Source organism: Cygnus atratus, chromosome 10 (assembly GCF_013377495.2).
Source record: "Cygnus atratus isolate AKBS03 ecotype Queensland, Australia chromosome 10, CAtr_DNAZoo_HiC_assembly, whole genome shotgun sequence".
In the NCBI taxonomy this organism is placed as follows: domain Eukaryota; kingdom Metazoa; phylum Chordata; class Aves; order Anseriformes; family Anatidae; genus Cygnus; species Cygnus atratus.
In genome coordinates this window covers 7903631-7926196 of record NC_066371.1, presented here as the reverse complement: position 1 = coordinate 7926196, position 22566 = coordinate 7903631, and the positions used below count along the sequence as shown (strand labels likewise).

Here is a 22566-nt window from a genome sequence, read left to right as displayed (position 1 = left end):
GCCTGGCTCTGTTCACCTGCTGCTGGAGTGCACATTGCCATAGGACATCCCGACAGGACTAACCTCCCGGCTGGGGTGAGCCAGCACCGCTGCACTAAGCCAGCTGGGGAGGCGCCCTCCGAAGTGCCAATAATCTCATCGCCTGGAGAAACTCCTCAGCTAAGAGGATTGTTCCGAAGCTATGCAGGAAGGAGCGAGAAGAACCCCAACCCAAGCCTAATTCAGCGTCATAAATATTGCTTTTGGCCATTGCTCTGCTCTTTCTTATTAAATAGATAGCTAGCGCCTAAAACCCCCTTGGGAAAGGAGACAGAGCTTGAGGGCTCCTTGGCTGCATCCCCCTCCCTCCTACAAGCCAAGGGCCCCCAGCCCGCCCCGCTCGAGGGAGCACACTTTGTGGGTAAAACACCTGCAAAGAGGGAGGCTGGCGGCACCGGGTCCCACCTTGCCTTGTCTCACTCCAGGGAAGTTTGTGGGAAGCAGCGAGGGAAGGAAAGATTTTGCACTTTTCGCTTTCCACCAAGGTAGCTGCTCTTTTTTTGTTGTTGTCAACCGTTAATTTGTTTAAAACGCGCCTTGGTAAAACTAAGAACTGATCAAACTGAAACCAATATTTGCGCTAATTACAGCTTTTGGAAAATCGGCAATAATGGCCCAAAGGGTATAAACACACCAACTGTGAATCACAGAAAACCGATGAGGGAAAAGGCAGTGTGGGCATTGAAAAGAACAGTCCAGATGAGCTCTGGAAATCTAACTGCTCGCGGAATAAATTTCCCCACAAACGAGCAGTGCACTTGCAGGCCCGCTGCAGATGGAAGCGACAGTCTTTTGTTTTGTGTTTTGTTTTGTGTTTTTTTTTTTTTTTGTTCCTCCCCGTGCCTGCTCGATGGGTGATGCGCGGCTGGTGCTCAGCGCTGCGAACTCTCCCGAGAGGGGCCCAGGGAGGCAGCAGCGTGCTCCGTGCATGAATGAGGCGTTCTCAGTGGATATGGGTCATGCTAGTAGATGTACACAGTAAGATTATTTGACTCTAATTCATGCCACTTGATATAATGTGATAAAACATTTGACATGAGAGATAAGTTCCATTTTAATCTGATAGGGTGCGGGGGAAAGAAAGAGTGGGAATTAAGAAGGAGGAAGAGGTTTCCGAGGGAAAGGGGATGCGCAGAAAGAGAGGTATTGAGTAAAAGAGAAGGTTGATTGGAAGGAAAGCAGCTTTCCCTACACACTGAGGAAGCAAACGAGCGAGTAGAGAAAGCGAGTCAGATTGTTACAGTGCCAGAGCTGGGAGCTGGAGATGGCACTGCTGAGAGATGAAAGGAAGGAGAGTGGGAACAGAAGCTGCTTCAAACAGAAATCGCTATATGGACAGATACCCTAAGAGAGACTGAGACACTAATGCTACAGGCTGGCCATTAGCAGAAAACCTTCGCTATAGAACAGCTACAAGGACAGAAAGGCTGTAACACAACAAGAGCAGCAGAAACAGATATACTGGTTAACATGCATCCAAATCCAAAACAAACGGGCAACACAGGTCACTGTTCTCCTAGAGTCCAATGAATTTATTTCATGCAAAAAACAAAAACAAACAAAAAAAAAACTTTGAACCTTTAGGTCAGCCTCCTGCCATGCCATTTTCGCAAAGACCATGTTTGAACTTGACCTTTGGTGTCAGGAATCATCGCATGGACCTCTGGAAATGTGAAAGTCCATTCCTAACCAGGTCTGTTTTGGTTAGCTTTTTAAATGAAAATTTACCACGCTTTAATTTGCTGTCAGTTTTGGAGTGCTTGTCAGTGACAAACATTGCAAAATGTGCAGAGGAGATGGTCCTTAGCAAATGCATCCGCCAGAAAACTGGCTCGGATTTCAACAACGAGAACAATGACCAAGATGTGTTGTTAACGAGAGATTTTCCACAAGCTTAAACATAGTAAGGGCTCTCTTAGAAGATGCTGTTTCCTTGAAATCCACACACAGACAGACCAAGACACAGTACACTAGAGTAGAGATTTAAAGCAGGCAGAGAGCAGATACGAGCCTTAGTCAGAAAGAAAGGAAAGATTTATTTATTTTTTAAAGCTAAAACCAATAAATTTTCTCAAAATGTGACTTATCCTCCTGTCTTATTTTGTCACATTTTGGGTCTCTCCTGCTTGGTGTCCAAGGAGGAGAAGGCATTTACTTACATCAAATAACCTTTCTATATACATCTCCTCATTGACCTTATCACGCAGGACATCCTGAGAGTGGCGGACAAATGTCACATAGGCATCAGCAACATCCATCCCCGGCTTCTGCATGGGGGGAGAGAAGAAGAAGAGAGAGAAAGAAACGTGAATACGCCGCAGGGGCAGCTCCTCCGTGTACCCTCAGCGCTGCTTCTCCTTTTCCTCCGTCTCTCTCCTGCCGCCCTCATGCAATTTGCCCCTTCCTTACCTGCCGTGGTGGGGACGGACACGGTGTGCCCCGCACAGCCCTGTGCCCAGCACAGGGCCACGCAGAGACACCGGCTCCACCTCTTCTTTTGCCTAGAGCGCAGGCGGTCGGAGGAGCACAGCTCTCCCTCACCACACCGATGCCAAGAAGCTGTCCTGCTACGCTCGGTGCCGCTGACCTAACCAGTGAAACAGCGAGCCGGGCTGTGGATCTGCTGCTTGCTCGTGGCACCTGCCACATGTGAGCCCTCTGGGTTCTGAAGGCAGAAAGCCCAGAGCTGCCCCCTCCTTTCTTCTCCCGAGGTGTGGGGATGTGAGCAGCAAGCAGCTGGCGCTGCAGGAGGCATGCCAAAATCCCACCGCTTTGCCCGCTCAGACCTCTGCCCTTAGCTCACACTTACTGCTGCTCTTAGGGATAAATTGGGTAAATGGTAAGTCAGGGATTTACGTCTACAGGAATGGTCAGGACACTGCTAAATGCCAGGAATTCAGCTCTGCAAGATCCAGGGGATAGCAGCATATCTACATGGAAAGTGGGAACTGAGGCAGGCTGCGGGGAAAACACTTAAAAACAATTCCTGTTTGAGTTCATATCGCCTGTTACATTGAAATCCAACTTACCTCAAAGGAAACCCATTAAAATACTGTAACACGAGTCATTACAAGAGCTGCCACAAAATCTTAAATTTCCATGGCACGTTGTAAGTTTGTTAATAACTAGTGTCATTAGTTTCCATTACTGTGATTTACCTCAGATCACAGAGTATCGTTTCTCTGCAAGATACGATTGTCAGCCACTGCAAATTGAAGTTAGTTAACACATCTGTGTAATTTCCAGGGTGAAAATGAGGACAGTTTGGAAAGCAGTAGGAAGGGAGTTTTTTAATACAAAGCAAACAATTATCAAGCAAAGGGCCAGTGCTTGGCCCTTGGGAAGCTAGTAACATTTCTTAACACCTACTGAAACAATGACAAGGTATTAATTTGAAAAACAATGAGGACAACACAAATGTGGCAGTAGTCAAGTGTTACACTTTCAAGCAATTTTCAGCACGCTGATCGTGCCCGTTGCGAGGTGGCAGTGAAGGGATTGCTTTGTGTCAGGCAATCGCAGGAGTGCCTGGGGAATTAGATTTATCCGGTGGGCATCTGCTCTGCCACACCGTTTCCCCTCTTTCCTCTAAAACGGGAACCTAAAGCAGCATGACACAGCTTGCTGGCTGTGGGGTGGCCTCTTGCAAAAGCCTGGGAGTTGTGCGGGGCCAGCTGCTGATTTCGTTAAAAGCAGCATAAAAATACAGGAGAGAAAGTGGCAGAAAGGCGCTGTGAGTGCGAGAGGGGCCACGTGGATTTGGCATCACCTCCTGCAATAGATGCATCAGAGGAGGCCACGCTTTGGCACAAAAGTTCCTTAAAAATAGCTGTTCTGTGCTCAGGCTCCTGGTGATGAAATATTGAACAGTCACTCACATGACCAGGAATTTCAACTGAAGGCTCTCCACATTTTCTAGGGTGAAAAATGAATTCCGAGCCTCCCTCTCTTATGCTCTCAGTAACTTGTTTCTGCTGCTCAAAGACAATCTCTGCACTGGGATATTCCAAAGCAAACAACACCTCTCACTTTTCAAGAGTTTGCCTTCCCCAGGCTGGACTAAAGGTATTTTGTAGGAAAAGTCTGTCTTGGGAAACACTGGGCGCAGATGACGTAGTCCATGATGTCCAGTACATTTGTCAGATTGTCATGTGGGAACATGCTGACCAATTGCATCCGCATTAAATGCCTGTACATTGCACATACAGGTCATCAAACACAACTCAGTTACTCTCGATTTACACTGCCCTGACTATCTGAATGCGGGATTCGGTGTGGGATATTAAGGACTATTCTTTTTTATTTGTAATTTATTTGTAATTGCCTCTCTGCCTGTAAATGTAACAGTAACTCCTTATTCCATCCAACACTCACATATTACATTTCAACTCCATTTAACTGTAAATTTCTGGCAAGTTAAGTGCTCTGTCTAAGGACATTAAGGGCTCTTTTCTCTGTGAATCAAGGTCTAATTAGAGGAGACGATGTACAATTTTCCTATACCAATTAGAGAAAAAAAGGGGAAAAAATTTCATTAACAATTTCCCAAACACATGTTGCTAACTCATCGCCATTTCCCGAAAGTAATGAAAAAGTCATTTTTCTGAAAGAGTAAAATAAACCAACAATTAGAAGAACAAAAATAAAATAGATTAGCTAATGTGTTAGATGTGTGTTGGCTCAGTTCTAACATGTCTGGACCTTTTTGTTTGGAAATTATTCTGTATTTGTACAAGTCCAAATGAAGAATTAACAGAATGAACTGCTCCTGCTTTTTTTTTTTTTTTTTTTTTTTGATGTGATTCAAGCCAATTGCATAAATGTGGTACTTTTTTTGACACCATCTGCAAATTATTGCCTTAAGAGCCTCATAGGTCCCCGTAAGAGGGTAAGTGCTGATTATTAGCGTCATGGAGACATTCTTTCCAGTTCAAATGTTAGAAGTGCGAGGGCCCACGGTTCAATCTTGGCTGTTAATGCATAATGTGGGTTGCTACACATGCCATAAAACAAACCACGAAGCAAATTACTATGACAGAAGTTGTTTAAATTGAGCTTACGGGTACATCCACGTATTTAGAAGCAGCCTTCACCTGTAAAAGGAACAAGAACAGAGTTTCCACCATCAGTACACTTTCAGGCTTTTTCTTTAAACATCAGCAGTAGCTTCTGCACCCGGACTCAGGGCAATGTAATGCTGAGTGGGGGAAAAAGGGCGACAAAAAGTAAGCATCTAAAAGAATAGGCAAGGGTGGTATTTTTGTTGTTGTTTTGGAGAGGTAACTTCGCTGCTGCTCAGGCTCTAATAGCAACAGATGATAGTGTGGGAGTTGCGCTTCTCCCTCTTCTCCTTAAGCGAGCGGGGGAAGACGGGGTTCGTCAGGAGACATCGCTACTTGCTTCGGAGGCCTCCTTCCCCACCTAACGCCACGTGTCGTCCAGGCAGCCCGTGTCTGTCCCCTGGGGAGCCACAGGCCAAGGCCCGTGGGGACGGCCCCACCAAGCACCCTGAGGACCACGCTTCCCTTTGAGGGGTGGCACCGGTGATGGGCTCAGGGCACCTGTGCTCATCCCAGCTTAAAGATGTTATTTTCGGGAGGGTACCAGGGGGCGGACGCAGCACACCGTGTGTCCTCACAAGCCCGTAAGGCCCCGAACTTACTTGGTCTCTGCTTTGCCCTGGGGCAGAGCCCGCTGCCTGGCACGGAGGCAGGCGGCCCTGCCGCCAGGTCCAACTTTTCCAACTGAGCAGCTCCCAGCTGGCCAGAGAGACCCTTTTACCACTGCAGCATAAGGCACCGTGTCTAGAAAGTGTACGGCTGGGATTTTCCACAACGCTTCTGCTTTTAATTAGGGTAAGCGTTGCCGGCCATCTTTGTTTGGGTGTAAAAGCTCACCTGCTTTTAAATATTTCTAAAGCTACCATTAAAACAGCCTAAATATAACACGCACACAGTTGCATCTTGGGATGAATAAATTATGTGTCCCGAATGAGAGAATGAATGTATGTGTGAGACAGAATGTGAGAGTGGGTGGAAGTACTCATATGGTGTGTGTGGGGGGTGCATAATTAAGCACAATGAGGCGATACAAAAGACCAGACTGGTGGTAATTGCCGAGGTGAACGCTGCGAGTGTTCGCAGCGCCCGGGCTGGAGGAGCAGAGGGGAGGGCAGGAGGGCGGCGTGGTGCTGCCTGTGGGCACAAGGGGCCAGAGGGGGACAGGGCAGGTCCCCAGCCACGCGTTTATGAAGCAAATGGCAAAATCGATGCCGAGCCTTGGCTCCCCGCAAAGAAGCGGTGCTCATCTTGCTTCCTGGTACCCCCGTGCCCAGCTGGCTGGATGCCTTGCCCTGGCGATGCATTTATCCTCGCAACTCCTCGCCGGGCAGCGAAGTGCTGTCCTTGCTCCTGCAAAGCGGGAGCAGAGCAGCCCCGTCCTCCCTGCATGAAGGAGCCCAGCCAGCGGTGCCAGCTCTGCACCCACTGCCCCCAAAGGAACGAGCTCTTTCCCTCCCGGAGAGCACTGAGAGCACTGAAGCTCTGCAGCCTCAGCACCTCAAGTCTTGGACCACGATCGGGGCAAGCCACACAGCCCACAGCAGGCATCCTCAAGCATCAGCGTGTGAAACACCACGGCTGGACCCTCACTTGCCCAGCTCCTGCAGAGGAAACCAGGAACCTGAGAGCTCTTGGGTCCAGCTCGGTGCCACTGCCTCTTCTTCCCCTAAGCCAACAGGCAACAAGAATAACTCAGGCAACTTCCTGCCATCTCTTCCCCCCCTCCACCCACAAAAAAACTGAGCTTCTTCTCCTGCCCACTCCCCTTTAATCAGAATAATTACTTGTTTTTCTTTAAACTCAGATTTGGCTACATTCAGTGAAATTTCCAAACTGCCGGATGTTGTGTGATTTTTGCTAGGCTGCCGTTTTTCACAAATTATGTGACTTTGCCATGAAACGTCTCAGTTTACCATACAAATTTCGTGCAGAACAAAAATAAGATCTTTTACTTCTGTCTCCCTCGGGTAATATGCAGTCTTTAGTTTTAATTACCGTAGGTGTAATTCTCCGCCTACAGAGGCCATCCAGATTAAAGGGAATTTTAGCAGCTGTCATTCCTGTGACTCAGTGGAGCTTCACATGCAGACACCCATCCAGGGCCTGGGCTGCTGCTGCTGAGATGCACTTAAATGTAGCAACAAACAGAAAAAAAAAAAAAAGTCTGGCCAAATTTAGAAGGGTATTTTCCTCCCAAAGTGCTCTGCAAGGAGAAGTGGCTAGTGAGAATTTATTAGGACAACAGATGCATTAATTTTATCTTGAATTTCGAGGCAAGAATTGGAAATGAGGATAGCCTACTAGGTGATAAAACTGTCTGTCACAAGACCCCCGATTACATGTCACTTGCCGAGAGCCTGGAAAACATGCGATGAAAGAAGTCGGTAGAAGGGGGTGGGAGACTAATGCTTTCTAGCTCTCGGAGGCTTGGACCATAACACTTTGTTGTATTTGTTCAGACAGGGAAAACGTGGGAGGTGGTGCAAGCATGCTGTAACAAGAGAGAATTTCTCTATTTATCGCTGCAAAGACTAAACACAGCGAGTCGCATTACTCCCGCAGGGAACGGTGCTGCTCAGCAGAGGCTTTCTAAGCCCGGCACTGAACGGTTTGGGGCTGTTCCTCAGCTTCCTCCTGCCCAGTGCATCCCAGCTGCCCTCCCAGCAAACACAGGGACCAAGAGAGAGACGTCTCTTGCCTGGCAGGCAGCAGCCCTGCTCCTCTGCAGTGCGCCACGGCCTTTTGCAGGGGTGAGGGATCAGAACTGTGATGAGAGGGCAGGGCATCCTAAAGCTCACCCAAGCAGGAAAATGTGGTAAATACCATCCCCGCAGAGGGAGGATGAGTGACCCCCATGCACCCATGTGCTGTCTCCTCAGGGGTGCTCAGAGCCTGAGCACGGACACGAGGTTGGCAATCGAAGGGAGCGGCACGGGGCCGTGTACACAGCAGGGCGCGGTGGGAGCAGTGCAGCAGCAGCCGAGGAACAGCTTGGCTTCACCGAGAAGGAAGGGCTGCACATCACTGCCTGCCCGGGCTGATGCTGGTATTTCCAATGCCTGAAAAGCTGCCGCCTCCACATCCCCTGCTGCTAGCACTCGAACACCTCCTAACCCCCCGTGGCACCGAAGCGAGGGAAGGCAGCCACCCCGAGGCCTGCCCCAAACCCCCAGGCGGCAATGCTGGGGTTATGCTGCAGAGGGGCTGTGCCGTGGGGCTGTGTGTGGTGGGGCTGTGTGTGGGATCCCTCCCCTGCCTCCTGCTCCAGGAGCAAAGTGCCTCCAGCACAGCTGAGCATTTGGGGTGCTTAGCTGGAACCCAGCACCCATGGCAGAGCAGGGACGCAGCCAGAGCCTGTGCGCAAAGTTTGTTGCCTCGGCTAGAAAGTCTTCCGACGTCTATCTTCACCACCCCTGCTTCCAAAAGGATGCTACAAAACTGCCTCAAACCCATCAGAAAGGGGCCAAGAGCAGCAAACAGCAAACAACTGCAAGGAGGTATGAGTACTCCTGACAGGGATTTTGGAAAGCCTTTCGAGCTTGCAGAGCAGAGCCTTCTGCCTCCTGCCTGGTCTCTGAATGACTGAGCACACGACAAGGCTGCACGTGTGAGGCCAGGCCAGTCAACGAGTTTTTTAATGCAACTTTCCGAGCAACCCCAGACACGTGCATTTGGTTGCACACCTCTTTGTGAGCCCAGATGAGAGAAGTCGGGCCTGCAAACAGGTGCTCTGGTAAATTCTGGGGCATGCATTTTCAGAAGGCCTCTGGAAATCAGCTGCTGCGTGTTTGTCCTAAGAAACTGTCAGAAATATTTTCTGGAATACAGCTCAGATTGCTAAACTATGGGAATTGGATTTGCAGTGCAGTGGTTCTTCTTCAGCTTCATATGCTTCCTCAACAGAATAAACTCCACCAACCCGAATGATGACTGACCACAGCTTTACCCCGTGCTACAGGATGACAGCCTATGCTTCTTGGGTGTCTAAGTACCGTGTATCTGTAAGCAGGATGTTTACCTATTTGTGTGGGGGTTACAGTGTCATAGAAATCAAATCAAAATCAAATATCATAGAATGGCAGAATTATTATTATTATGTAGCTTCTCTAGTCCTGAGAGAGCAGGAGATCATAACTCAGGAAAAAAAAAAGAAAAGAAAACAAAGAAAGGAAGATATGGTCTGTACTTACAGTAAATGACAGGAAAGAAGAAAACAAAGTTCCTTCATCGTATCTAGACAGTTTGGCCAAGACTCCTTCCAAAATGGTGACAAACTACAAACACAAAAAACACTGCAATTATTTTTAGTAATTGAACAAGGGTATAAAAATCAGGCTTGGCTTCAGGAAGTGGAGCTCTCGGCATTGCCAGAGGAAGGGACAACATGCACCCAGCAGGCTGGGGAGCGGGGAGAAAGGAGTGTTGCCTTTTGGGTGCTGTGGGGCGCAGTGCTTGCTGGGTGAGAGTCACCCCTTGGTGTCTGGGGTGATGCTGGGGACGGGAGGTGGGTGCAGCGGGTGTGGAAGCCAGCACGGCCCCTCCAGTGGGGGAAGCCGGTGGTCCTTGCTCCAGCACGCAGTGTCAAACACGCAGCTAGCTGGGTATTCTTGCAGAAGAATCTGGCATATGTTGGCAGAGTATGTTTAAAGGTCTCCACTGTATAATAGGGATGACTTGTTCTCAGAAAGTTTGAAACTATAGGAAAAAACACCCCACCATCCTTCTCCCTACCTCCCGGTTCCCCGTGTGTTAGCACAACACACCAGACCTACACAACACCCCTTGGGAAATGCTGGCAGCTGAACTAGAGGAGCTGAGTCTGATTAAAAAAAAACAAAAAAAAACAAAAAAACAACAATCTCCAAACAATTAAACCTGACATTTGGGAATGTACTTCCCACTACTGTCGCCTCTAAATTAATTTCTTAAGACGAGCATATGGTGATTTTGAGCAAGACAAGCTATTTTGTCCGCACAACCTTCGGCGTAGGAGGGGTGACCACCTCTGAGCGACACCCCAACGTCTACACAGCCGTGCTTTGTAGTGCCACCCCACTGCAGCGGGGTGATGCTGGCCACGGGGCTGTACCCCACAAACATAAACCCCATTCCTCAGAACCACTTCTGGCCCAGTATGTCAATCCTGCTAACAGCGTACTGCATAGCATGCAGTTCCTAATCATCAAAGAGTCACCATGAAAGAACGGGGAGATGTATGATCTTTCCTGTGAGAAACGAGAAGCCAATTCAACATCTTAATGTGTCACATTTTAATGGAAACGCACGTATTAAAAAGCAATGTTAACAGTGAATCACTTCACCTGAAGCTGAAGGTTACCTTTGCCACTAGGAGTGTTATCATTTCTTTGACGGTTTCCTCAATTAGTTCATCTATTTTTGAATGGTACTGGTGCTAAAGAAAAATAAAAGGAGAGGCGGAGGAAAATATTAGCATTGATCTCAGGCGAGAGCTCTACGGTTGTCAGCCTCTTCTCTTGGCAAACTACGATATGCAGTAGTATTAATCTGAAGAATTACGCAGCTCGTTACCGTGTGCTCCACCACAGGGGCTGGAGATTACTTACACTCACAGGAGAAACCTCGAATTCGGGAGAATCCTCCATCAGTTGGCGGAGCATGGGCAAACCCTGCCCCTCTTCTGCATGGCTGCAGCTCCAGGAGCCACAGCCACACATCGGAGGGGAGGCTTTTGCCACGTCTGAGAGCAAGCCCCAGGATGCTAAAGATCCTCAAGTCCTTGTGCTTCCCCATCCCTTGCCTAGGGCACCGCAAAACACCCAGCCCTCAGAAAGGGAGCAGAGAGCATTTTCTGCACCGGGGGAGTTTGCAGTGGGCTGAACCCCTGGGGAAGGTGCTCGGCACTTCCAGTGTGCTTCAGCAGAGCACCCAAAGGTGGGTTACGCATCGGGTTCAGCGGGCACACGGTTAAAATTAAGCACGTGTTCAAACGCTTTGCTCAGTGACTATAAAATATATTTTAAAGAAACCCAGCAGACTTGGATCGGTCTTTTTCCTCGTGCAGAAGATGGCAGCCAGCACAGCCCCGAGCCCTGCACGTTAGCAGGCACCACGGCACGCGCTCAGCACCTCTCACCGCCGCCGCTGCCTGCAGCAGCAGCATTGCTTCTGTCTGCAACCCAATCTCTGCACATGCCAAACCTCCCTAAGCTTGGGAGCTCTGATGCAATCAGCTGCAATATGGCTAGAATAGGTACTAAAATACAGTCTTCCACTAATTTAGAAAAGACCTGTTTCCAATACAAGATTTAATTAGTGAAAACATACAGTATATTCTTATTTTCAATGGACTGAGAAAATACTGATTATGACTGCTTTCCAACACAAAACATTTGATTTTTCAGTCAAACATTTCAAGCACTGGTGCTAGTCACTATATTCATTACCACTTGGCATTAATATTGTTTTAAAATGTTAACATCAAATCACATTGAAAGAGACAAATCTGCTTTAAATACTAATCAGACTTTGGGAACGAAGACTGCGAGGGCTTTACAAATGCTAGACGTTGGTCTCAGTGTCTGATCAGCAGTCTGAGCTGCTCTCTGGTTTCTTTTTTTTTCCTATGACAACAACACATTAACACAGGAATTTGGAACAAAGAAAAAAAAGTCGGACACACTTACCCACTCTTTAGCAAACTTTTCAGATGATTGGGGACAGAAATAAAGAGGAAAGTGCGAAAGACAGGAAAAAGAAAATATGAAGATAAACAATAAATAAAACAAAATCTTAAAGAAAAGGGGGGACCTTTTAACTGTGGCTATGATAACAGCATCACGCACAGAAACAATACGCAGGGGGAAATGAAACATGATCAAAACCTCCTCTCACTGTCACGTCAGAGCTGGCTGCCCGTAGTATGTGCAGCAAGGAACACGGGGAAGGGGCAGGATGTTGGCTACCTGCTGGCAGTCCCCTGAGGCTTTCTCTTACTCCGAAGGGGAAGGAGCCACGTGGGTCCTGCAGCAAGGCAGGGGCATGCGGTGCTGCCCCCACGTCCCCACGGGGCAGGACAGGAGTCCCTCTGGCCGGGCATGCAAACCAACAATGTTTGCTTTTGGAGATCCCCTTTCAGTGTCCTGCTCTGCAGGTCCAGACATACGCGAGCACCTTGCAGCAAGCGCAGTTATCTGTGACTGAGCTCTTTAATGTAGGGTTAGGCCTCATCAGCTTCCAGGATTGACCTGGCCCAGCTGGAAATGTGGCTCCGGGGTGAAAGGGACGGGTAACAGCTGGATATGGGGGGAGCTGCCGACGTTCTCAGCACACACGGCCAGGACCTCCTAAGGAAGATGATGAAGGAGATGCACGCATTGGGGTTGTCTTTCCCACGAGGTTTTACTTGCTCTGCACGTGGGAGACCTTGGACTTGGCTAATTCCCTTTCCTGGGAAGGAGGCAGCGGGCAGGAAGACTGGGAAGGCAAGGAGGAGAGGAAGAGAAGAGCAGGGCAGCTGAGGGGCTGCTGGGGCTCTGGGATGGAGCAGAGAAACGCAGGAGGCGTGGGAGAGGGCTGTGAGGCAGCTGCACAGCCAGGGCGGGCTGGCAGCGCACGCGCTTTTGGAGATGGTTGCCCATTGTAAAGGATGATTTATCAAATTCAGAGCAAAATTCCCCCAATTCAATATCAAGTTTCATATTTTACTCCAAAAGACATGCTTATTTCATTAGTGGGCATTGCTAACTGGGGTTTTTACATTGGGTAAATCATGAATTTTAACTCAAAAATAGCTAGGTACATGCAAAACAGAGCGCGAAACGCCTTCACCAATGCGTTTTCAATTAAAAGCTAGTTTAAAAAGCAAATAAGAGCACTGATGGAATAAGCAGGCATCTCTGAGAGCAGGAGAGGCCCTGTGCAAGCACCACACTGGTGTCTGCAGGGCTCTGACCGCACCTTCCCACCAGGGTGCAAAGACCCCGGGGCAGCCCCGGGGCTGGGGACCCTGCAGGGTATGGCCCGGGCAGCCCCGGCTCCTCGCCCTGGGAAAAAGCAGTCCCTGCCAGGACAGGGCCGGGAGGACAGCGGGATGAAAAATGGTGCCCAGGGAGGCGTTCAGAGCTGGCTGGCTCCGAAACTAGTGGTTCTAGCAGCTCCCTCTGCGTCGCCTCGGAAAACGCCTGGGGTTAAAGATCGCGGAGCCGCTTTGCTTCGCTCGGCGCAGCAACCACTGCTGGTGGAGTTCATCGCAGCTTTCTATTAGCTCGATTATTACAATCCCTAATCAGTGCACTACAATGATTCAACTTGACTTTATGTGATGAGTATCTTGCCTTGTCATGTAACAGATTGTGTGTACGTTGTATTTCTCTAAGGACCATCTGACCTTAGATATTAAATAGAAACATACTAGACCAACTGAGAAACATTTAATACATACATTTATCCCCTTAGATGTATTAAAAATTCAGAGGAAAAATAAATATTTAAGATGGTAAAGTATGTTTACCAAATGTTTTAACAGCTGCCTTTAGAGACAACGAAATGGAAATGAAATGATGGGTGTTTGTTTCACAGGGTACTGCTCTCAAAATGCATTCAAGTGTCTGTTGAAGTGCGTGTAGCCGAAGGTAGGCTTCGGAGAAAGGCCACGGGGTGGGAGGGAGTCCCCGGGAGCGAGGTCAGATGGTGCGCCAAGTTTGTCTTTGCCCACGTACAGCCCTGACAGTGAGAAAAATCAGAGGCTTGTTTCCCATCAAAATGTCATCCTCGGCACGGTCTGGGCAAACTGTGACGTGGGAACGGCGCCGCGGACAATTTTAGCCCTTTTTGCTGCTTTTGAACTCTCTGCAAAGGGACCTTGCCTCGAGGGAGCGTAGCTGCGGATGGTGCTGGGTGAAGGGGTGCAAGGTGTGCAGCAGCCCTGGGGACACGGGCTGGTGGCTGCAGCTCTGATGGGGCTCCTGGCAATGAGGAGCATCCCTGCCTTCCAGCCCTCCCTCACAACCCCGTCTCTCATCTATCTGCTGTCGATCTGTGCCATCATTTGCACCGGGACTGGAAGAGTTGGGGTGGCATTCTGTCCTGTGCATAGGGAGAGCTCTGCTCCTTTACCACGACCCCCAGCCCGAGCATCTCATAGCATGAGCGAACAGAGGGGGAGGTAGGAACACTCATTAAAAGGAAGAAAAGAAAAAGGGAGGGTGTATAAAATGCTGCAGCCCTAAACGGTAACTTATGCACTGATAATTTACATCTGCTTTGCAGCTCTATTAGTTCAGCTATCTGTTAAAATCCTCGTACCCCAGCAAGTGCTGCTTGCCACGGGAGCTGCGCTCGCTCAGGGCTGCTGTACCAAACACCTCCTGGAAGCAGCCCAGGCAGATCTGCAGAGACGAGCACTCGGCCCTGGCACAACTGAGATGTGCCCGTGCTGCTGCCCGCTCTCCTCGTACTCGCCACCCAACTATGGCCCAACGTGCACGGTGACCGATGCTCAGAATTTGGAGGAAGCCGTGGCAACCACCGAGCACCACACGTTAGCATGGGAAGATGCAGCAAGTGCCTGGGCACACGATTTACAGATAGAGCTAACATCAGCCTCCTGCCATCCTAATACTTAACCTGGTCATTTTCTGAATGCAACAAGCTTGCTCTGTCACAATACTGGAGTTGGTTTGATCTCCAAAACGCCACCGTAAATAGCTAAAGAAAACAAGTAACTTGCAAGGGCTGACTGTAAAACCTGACCACTCGAAGTTGTATGAGAGGGCTTACCTAGGAAATGCTGACAAGCAGCAGGATAGGAGAGGCAGACAGTATTTGTGAATTTATTCTAGACTGGTTTATGAATATTTAATTTGGCTTTGAGCCACTATAACAAAATGATCATTATGATGCATTTAATCAAATCCAATTTAGCATGTCTTTCTAATTCACAGAAACTTCAACCTGCAGCTATGGCTTCAGAAGAAAAACTACAGCAGTGGTTAATTAAAACAGGTTTGTTGTGTGGAAACTTGAGTCATTAAGAACCTGGAAAGCCAGGATCATCAGGCTTGCTGATTTTAGCCCATATTCGAGGAAGTCAAATTTCAATCTACTTTTCTAAGTCTTTTGTTTTCCTTACAAGAATCTCAGCAACAACTTGGCACTTCTGTTTTCCGCATGCTTGTCTCCAGAAAACAGTCATATACAAGAAGTCTGTTGCCTACACCTGGCTCCAAAATGCGGTTAATGACTTAATATATATGGGCAGCACACATCAAGCAAGCTTTAGAGGTACCTTATGCACACCACAGCCCTTGCAAAAAATCACTCCTAAGTGGCTGGGATTCTGAATGTTCATATTCATCGGGTTTGTTTGAGAGCAACACCCTGCATATTCATCTGCACACTCTATATGGAAGGCTAAATCCACAAGTGCTAACATGCCTCTTAACTTAGCACAGAGCAAGATAGGAAATTTCATTACATTGCCTTTAAAAGCTGTGAAAGGAAGAACCTGCATTTTTACCTCTTGGCCCATTTCCATGCTGCAAAGCTTTGTTGACTGAGCTTTGGCATCTACCATGACATTAAACATGGTGCATATTGATTGAGGGACTCGGAAATCTGTTGATCGGCTGGTTTTTTGCAGTTTTACTTCAAACGCAATCCTGGTTCTGTTAAGGGAAGTAGAAAAAGATGCTTCAGTTACTTTTTAAAATACTGAAGCTAATAATAATGTGAAACACACGGCTTCGAAGAGTTCAACAAAACAGAAAGCTGAGTGCTACTGGGAGCGTTCCAGTACAATTGTTACAAACGTGCTCTTACTAAAAATGATTTCCCAGTTTAAAAAGAAACGCGCTCCCCAGAATACACACTATTTATAAAGTGTGCAACGGTTTCAGAGAAACTATGACTTTCTCGTGCTTGATAAACAGTGTGATGATGTTGCAAACAGCAGTGTCAATGTACACCTATAATTTGGTTGCATTAGCTGATTTGTAACCACAGGCAAACAGCAAGGCTGGTGAGTTCAAAGAAGCTCCTATTACTCCATAATATCCACTACAAAAGCCAGGAACTCCTTCATTGCTCGACTGAAAGGACGCTGCCAGATCATTGTGGGTTTAGGTCTACACGACTTTCTTTGCTTGCCAAAACTTTCTGATTGTCTCGTAAGCTCACAGGAGTGTTTGTCCAAGGCGCACACACTCCCCACAATACATCTGCACCATGTGCACACGGCCAGTCGTGCATGGATGAACACACACGTTGCACGAGCCCACACAGAACTTTTTTGGAGCAAAGGCTACAGAACGTGATCCCGTGTCGCATTTTAAAATACCGAGATGTTCGGAACTCTAGCGTTGGGAAGCCTTGCAGATCAGTGGGCACCACCTTGCCTTTCTCTTGAGCCCCTCTGCAGATTCCTGAGGTACTTCACTAACCTAACCTAGCACAGAACAATTATCATATCCGACAGAACCCGCCAACAAATTAACATAGGAGCTTCAATTTAGAAATAACAAATAATATCAGCTGCAGCTCAGGAATAACTTTGATCTTGAAAGATCCCCCAAGGGTTATGCAAATGGAAACTAATTTACAAATGTGAAACTCCTGTTCTTGGGCTCAGATCCGGGCTGGTGCAGAGGTCCTCCTGCCTGGATGTATTAGCAGAACAGGCCTGCCTTGCAAGGGCTGCTTTCCTGACAGCCCCGAAATACAACCAAGTGTGGAAGGCGGGGTGGCTCCTCCATGGCATTCAACAGTTCAGAGACAGACGCGAAGAAAAATGTTGTGTCAAACTGAAATTGCTAAAGAAACCTTAGCCAGGCCCTGTTTGCAGGTGATATAAATAGGGAAAGCAGCATATTGGTTTACATCAGCAGTGGCATTTGAACTGATTTAATTACCAGTGCCAGATTTAGCCTGGACTCGGGGACTAGAATCTTGATAATTACTGAAAGGACCAAAAGTGACTGGGATTTTCCATCTCCTCGCAGAGATGAGCATGTTCCTACTTACTTATGCTCAGAACCATTATATATAGTCACACCATCGCAAGCTAGGCCAGGTTTTTGTAGGGGGCAATATATTTGTAGAAAGGTTGGAGCAGTTGGGAAAAAAAGCCAGCTTTCAGGCACAAAAACCCTTCTTCAGATGTACCTGGAAAATGGCTTATTTTTCCCCATTATCTCAGCCAACCTAACCCAGTCTTATTTCTGCAGATCATCGCAGCTACAACTGCACTGCAGGTGCAGCAAAGGTGTCCAGTTTCAAGTGTTTAAAAAAAGAAAAATCAGTATTTTGCTGGTGGTGTTGGGGGCACAGTGGAGAGCAGAGCTCCACTGAGCACACTGCTGGCCTTCAGTGAGGCTGGTGGAGGCAAAGCACGGAGGAGCAGAGCCCAAGAACTCCACCGATCACTTCAGATTGCAAACCAGTGCCTACACTGCTGTGGGAGGATCCCTGCACTGCCTCACCTGGAGCATTTGCAGCTTACAGCACTGCGTTTGTTTTTAAAGAATGGCCTGGCAACTGGAGCTCAGCTGCCGTGCCAGCCAAGGACATTACGGCCATTTCATTGTATTTCTAGTGCCCAGGGTTTTACTTCAAAAGGGTGCGAGAGCAAGCCTCGAGCTGCCCGCTGCCAGCAGGCGAGCCTGCTGCCTCCATCTCAGGGACCGAACGTGCCTCCTCGTGCAGTGACGTTGAATATCCAGCCTGCGAGGACGTGCGAACAACAAATCCCAGCTCGCGCTTGCAGAGCGGCCAGGCAACTGCGGTACAGAACAGCCACATCGCACATTGCGGCTATTATTAGCATGTACCAGCTGTATTTGGCACTCATTTTTCCTTTGGTCTGTCTCTTTGTCTATTAATTTTTGCACGATGGAATGCAAAGTTCATTTCTTCCTCCTGCCTGAACAGCTCTGACACCAAATGAACATAAATTGCTGTGGGAAGTTTGACAATTTAACCGTAACATTTTGTTTTCAAAGTGACGGCTGCCTGTATGTTTGCAAGTTTTTAAAGAAACCTCTCTCTTTTGTGAGATCTGCAGGTGAGTATGCTGTGATGATACGGTGCCTTTTCTTTTTCAACAGCAGATGTGAAGCCTGTGTGCCAAGCTACACTATCGACCTTTTTGGAATCGCTTTTTTGCTTGTTTATTTTTTTCCTGGATCTGTGTTTTCTGGGTGCTTGCTGGGATCTGCCTTGGGGCTGTGCCTTCAGCTCTTGGCCTCGCTGACAAGAAACTGATTTTACAGAGATTCGACCTCAGGTGCAGCATGAACAATAAGTCAACAGTCCATAAAGCTCAAAATAGTGGGTGATTTATTGCCTTATTGTGAATAGGCACTCCCCAGAGTCTCAACAGACAAACCCTTGTTTGGGGAGCCCACAGTTCACAGCAAGAAGGTGTCCCTCCACCCAGCCTGTGCTGAGCTGGGGCCACGAATAAATAACGGTGGGAGTGATGCTGAAAGGCAAAGCACAGCACTGATACCGAGACAGAGACAGATGCTGCCCCCGGTGAGCTCCTGCCTCACTCGCGCGCACACGTACCTCTTCACGCAGGACTCGATCATGTCACTTGCCATAAGCTTCAAGCGCTGCTCCAAGTGTTTCCCAAACTCCTCCTCAGGCCAGTGCAAATCCCGAATGAAAGTCTGTAGGGCGTCCAGTTTCCAGAACAGATCTTCCGAGGTGCCTGATCCATTGCTGGCAAGGCAGAATGAGAACAAAAGTCATAAGTGGCATCAGACTCTTTGCCACCTGATGTGGAGACCATTCCTGCAACAAGTGTGGAGCAGACAGTAGTTTCATACACAGGACAACGCTGGCAATCTCCACCATCAGGATTTTGAGTTTTACCATACAGTTGCCTAATCTACCTTGCTGTCATAACCCACGAAACTCTCCAGACCAGATGAGTAAGACAACATTATGAGTTACACATATTAACAGGAAGAACGTGTGTATGGTAAAAATCAGCCTTAGTTAATAACCACATTAACGTATGTGGTTATTAAAAATTAAGGCCAGGAATCGTGGTAGAAAATCCTCGATCGGTAATAACTACCATACTGGAATGTATGCAGTTATTAAGATTTGGTTTCATGCAATTCTCCCCCTTCCGAATTGTATCTTTAGGTGGCCTTGTCCCTCCCGCCGAGGCCCCGGTTCCAGGGAAGGGACAGTGCTAACAAGTGGTGAGCGAGGACACGCGTTAGCTCTTGAACAGCTGGAAAAAAATGGGGGTAAGTCAATTGAGCTAAGGGCACTGGGCATCTCACATCCAGACCTTCTGGCTGGATTGACTGCTGCACCTTTCCACAGATCTGCCTCTTGCGAAGGCATCTAGAGGATGACAGATTTCCATTTTTCAAAAAATTTATTTTGCAACTTCTTTGGTCTGTCACAAAACTCTGAATTTCTCTCCAAAGCTTGCGTTCTCGAACCCACACCCTTGCCCAGATGGAAGTCTTTGGTCCTGCAGTGTGTAGCTACACCGGCTCTTTTCACAGTATAATTATATCCCAAACCTCCACTGACGGAATAAAAATACAGAACTCGATTGTGCTCTGCTTGTGCAGAGAAATTTATGCATTCATAACCCTTTTCTCTCCCTCTCTCCTTCTCCCTCGCTTTTTTTTTTTCAGAACAATTACCAAGGGAGCTTCAAGAGTTCCAACCCCCTCCTCGCGTACCACTAATGCTAACACGGTAATTTAGAAGATATTTAACACACCATGCATTACCACTTGTGCCGACATCATCTATAGAAACAGGTGAGGGAGGGTGTTTCTATTGCGACAGATGCCAGCTGCATTGAGTTAATGCTAGAGGAGACCGGAGCTAAATGCATACACGTGGGCTACTGCGAGGTGAAAACCATGTCCCCAACATGCCAGGGGCCCTGCGGGTCCTGTGCCAACGGGGAGGACGATATCAAGGATGGGTCATCTCCATTGTAAGAAAAACGAATCTGACACTAAGCGACAGGTAACACGTCCTCGATGGAGGGGAAGGGTGAGGAAAAGGAAACCAGGAAAGTGAAAAGATAAAGAATCAGGCATTTCCTCTGACCAGGGGACAAGCTGGCAGAAGTCTCCAGTGCTGCTCTAACCACCAGTTTGTAGCTTCTCCTGATTCAAACCTGTGCTTGGGTATAAGTAAGCTTTAACAGTCTAGACCCAGTTTTAGAAATGCAAGAATTTATGTCTGAAATAATTAAATACGTGCAAATACAGTAATTGGTATTTACTACAGCAACATTATGACACCCATTTGGTTTCAAAATTTCAGAATTATTATTTTTGGTCTTTTTCTCACTTTTGATTAGGGCTTCGGGCGAGTAAACAATATATTAGATTTACTTCCAAGTTGCACTGTTAATATTTTGCTTGTGAGCACTGCACTTAACTCTAATCACCAGGCAGCTTGCAATACACCATTTACGTTCAGGTTTTCAGAGGGATTATCCAATTTTCTGTCATGACATGATTCTTATCTTTTCAAGGGTAATACCACAAAGCATGCACAGAGAAAAAGATTAAAACTTTCAAGTACTCTTTACAGGCAACTGCCTAATCTAGCCTTTAATATAGCTATCTTAGCATGAATATGAGTTGTATAGCTTTGAAACATAAATGACCATGATAATATTTAAAGAGTTTAAAAACTCTAATAAAAAATTAAATATCGGTGTTTGCTTTACTTGTGGTTCATAACCATTGCTCTGCAATAAAGCCTGTGCATGGCAGAGGCATTTTGGTGGACCCCAGGTGTAGATGTAATCGAGGGTGTTTCAGTAACAATGATGGGGAGAAAAAAAATGTGGGAGGCTTCTTCAGTTTTATCTTTTAGGAGAGAGGAGACGGTAGGGAAAAAGCAACACAAATGTGCAGAACTGGCTGAGACCATCCCAGAACAGCATAAGCCTAAATGGCCCAGGGGAACTGGGAAGATCTCAGGTCCTATGCTAGGACATCTTGTGAGACCAGCTGTCTCCAATGCAGATTTGGTATTTAGCCACCTGTACCTCTCTCTGCATTGCTTGGTGGCTGGGACTTGTAGGGGAAATCTGCTCAAAGAGCTGAAGCTGTCTGATGTGTGCTCAGCCGGGGATGTGCAGTTCCACCCTCCTGAGCACACACCTTGGTCTCACACGGGGAGCATGAGATAAGAGCCCGAGGCTCCTACAGAGTGACTGTGCTGACACAGTGTCTGATTTCTCCAGCCACAATCAAAAGCTCATGCTGAAAAGATCTTTCTTTAGCTGGTCATGGGATTACCCAGGCTGTAAAGATGGATGTGGAGTTTCAAATGGGCCTCCCACAACCTGAATAAGAATCCTTGCAGGGTGTTTCTCTGTGTTAAACTGGATCAAAAAAATCAAGACAAAATTATTATCTGAGGAATGTGGAGCTTGCATTAAAGAAAATTTACTTTTAGATCTACATCTGGTCCACAGAAATTGGTTGACTGGCATTGAAATTGGTTCATCTTCTCTTTTGGACAGAACTCTTTGCTGAGACACATCAGCTCACATTAAACGCTGTGGTTCGTATGTTGGCCAGACCGTGTCCTGTTGGTGACGGCTATTTTGTAAAGCAATATGCTTGCTCAAATTCTCAGTGGGAGAAAGAAAATTTTTTGAGATTTATACAAGACACCCTCAAAATGCACATGCCAGAAATTCACTAGTGTCTCATTCAGAAAATGTCTAATTAACTGTACCACTCTTTAAAGTTTTATATAATACAGAAACAAACAATACATATCCATGCCAAGATGACTTTAAATTTAAATGAGATCTAATTTGAACTGAATACACACTCAGAATCATAAATAGCAGCCATCCATGACGGTGCAGAAAAGCTAGGCATTTGTGGGATGCCTAGCGGGATGTTAACTGGTAGATTTGGTACTTTAGGGAGATTCACATTTGGTAGATTCACATTGGGCAGATTACTTGTTAAACTCCTGTGGAAGAAACAGACAGAAAGAAAAAATACCATAACAGTGACAATGCAGATGTAGCAGAAGCACATGACACTCATAAACAAATCTGCAGAGTTCACAGCACGACAACAGTTAAAAAACTAAAGCAAAACATTTCAGAAAGAAGCATGGTATGGAAGCTTAAGTGTACTGTTTTGCAGTCTGCAATAAAAAGCAAGTTACTTAAAAAAAAAAACAGAATGAAAGAAGAAGAATCACAAAGTAGCAAATTAGCAGAGTACTCAAACACCCACACAAAATAAGTTAACCTTCAAGTCCTGATACCATTTCAAAGTGCAGAGAGCAGCCTTTGCTTGGAAAAATCTACCTCACAAGGAAGCGAGTCTCGGTTCAGCATACTCAGGTTGGAGGGATACATGAAATCGCTAAGCTAAGCCAGCTACTGGAAAAGTCAGGGAGCTTTTCTTGGAATCAGGACTCAAAATAATACACATGGGTTGAAATTCTAGCTCTGCTCAAG

The 22566-nt window shown here is 47.1% G+C and overlaps 1 protein-coding gene across 1 annotated transcript in view; it reads right to left on the bottom strand.

The window, feature by feature from the left end:
• The window catches only part of CADPS (calcium dependent secretion activator), a 203395-nt gene that overhangs the window by 17462 nt on the left and 163367 nt on the right, over positions 1-22566 (bottom strand). Inside the window, exons 21-26 of the mRNA XM_035546629.2 lie at positions 18645-18800; positions 15598-15745; positions 10438-10512; positions 9290-9373; positions 5100-5132; positions 2199-2306 (exon numbers count right to left, since the gene is read on the bottom strand). Of these exons, the coding sequence (XP_035402522.1) occupies positions 2199-2306; positions 5100-5132; positions 9290-9373; positions 10438-10512; positions 15598-15745; positions 18645-18800 (604 nt within the window). The remainder of the gene's footprint in view (positions 1-2198; positions 2307-5099; positions 5133-9289; positions 9374-10437; positions 10513-15597; positions 15746-18644; positions 18801-22566) is intronic.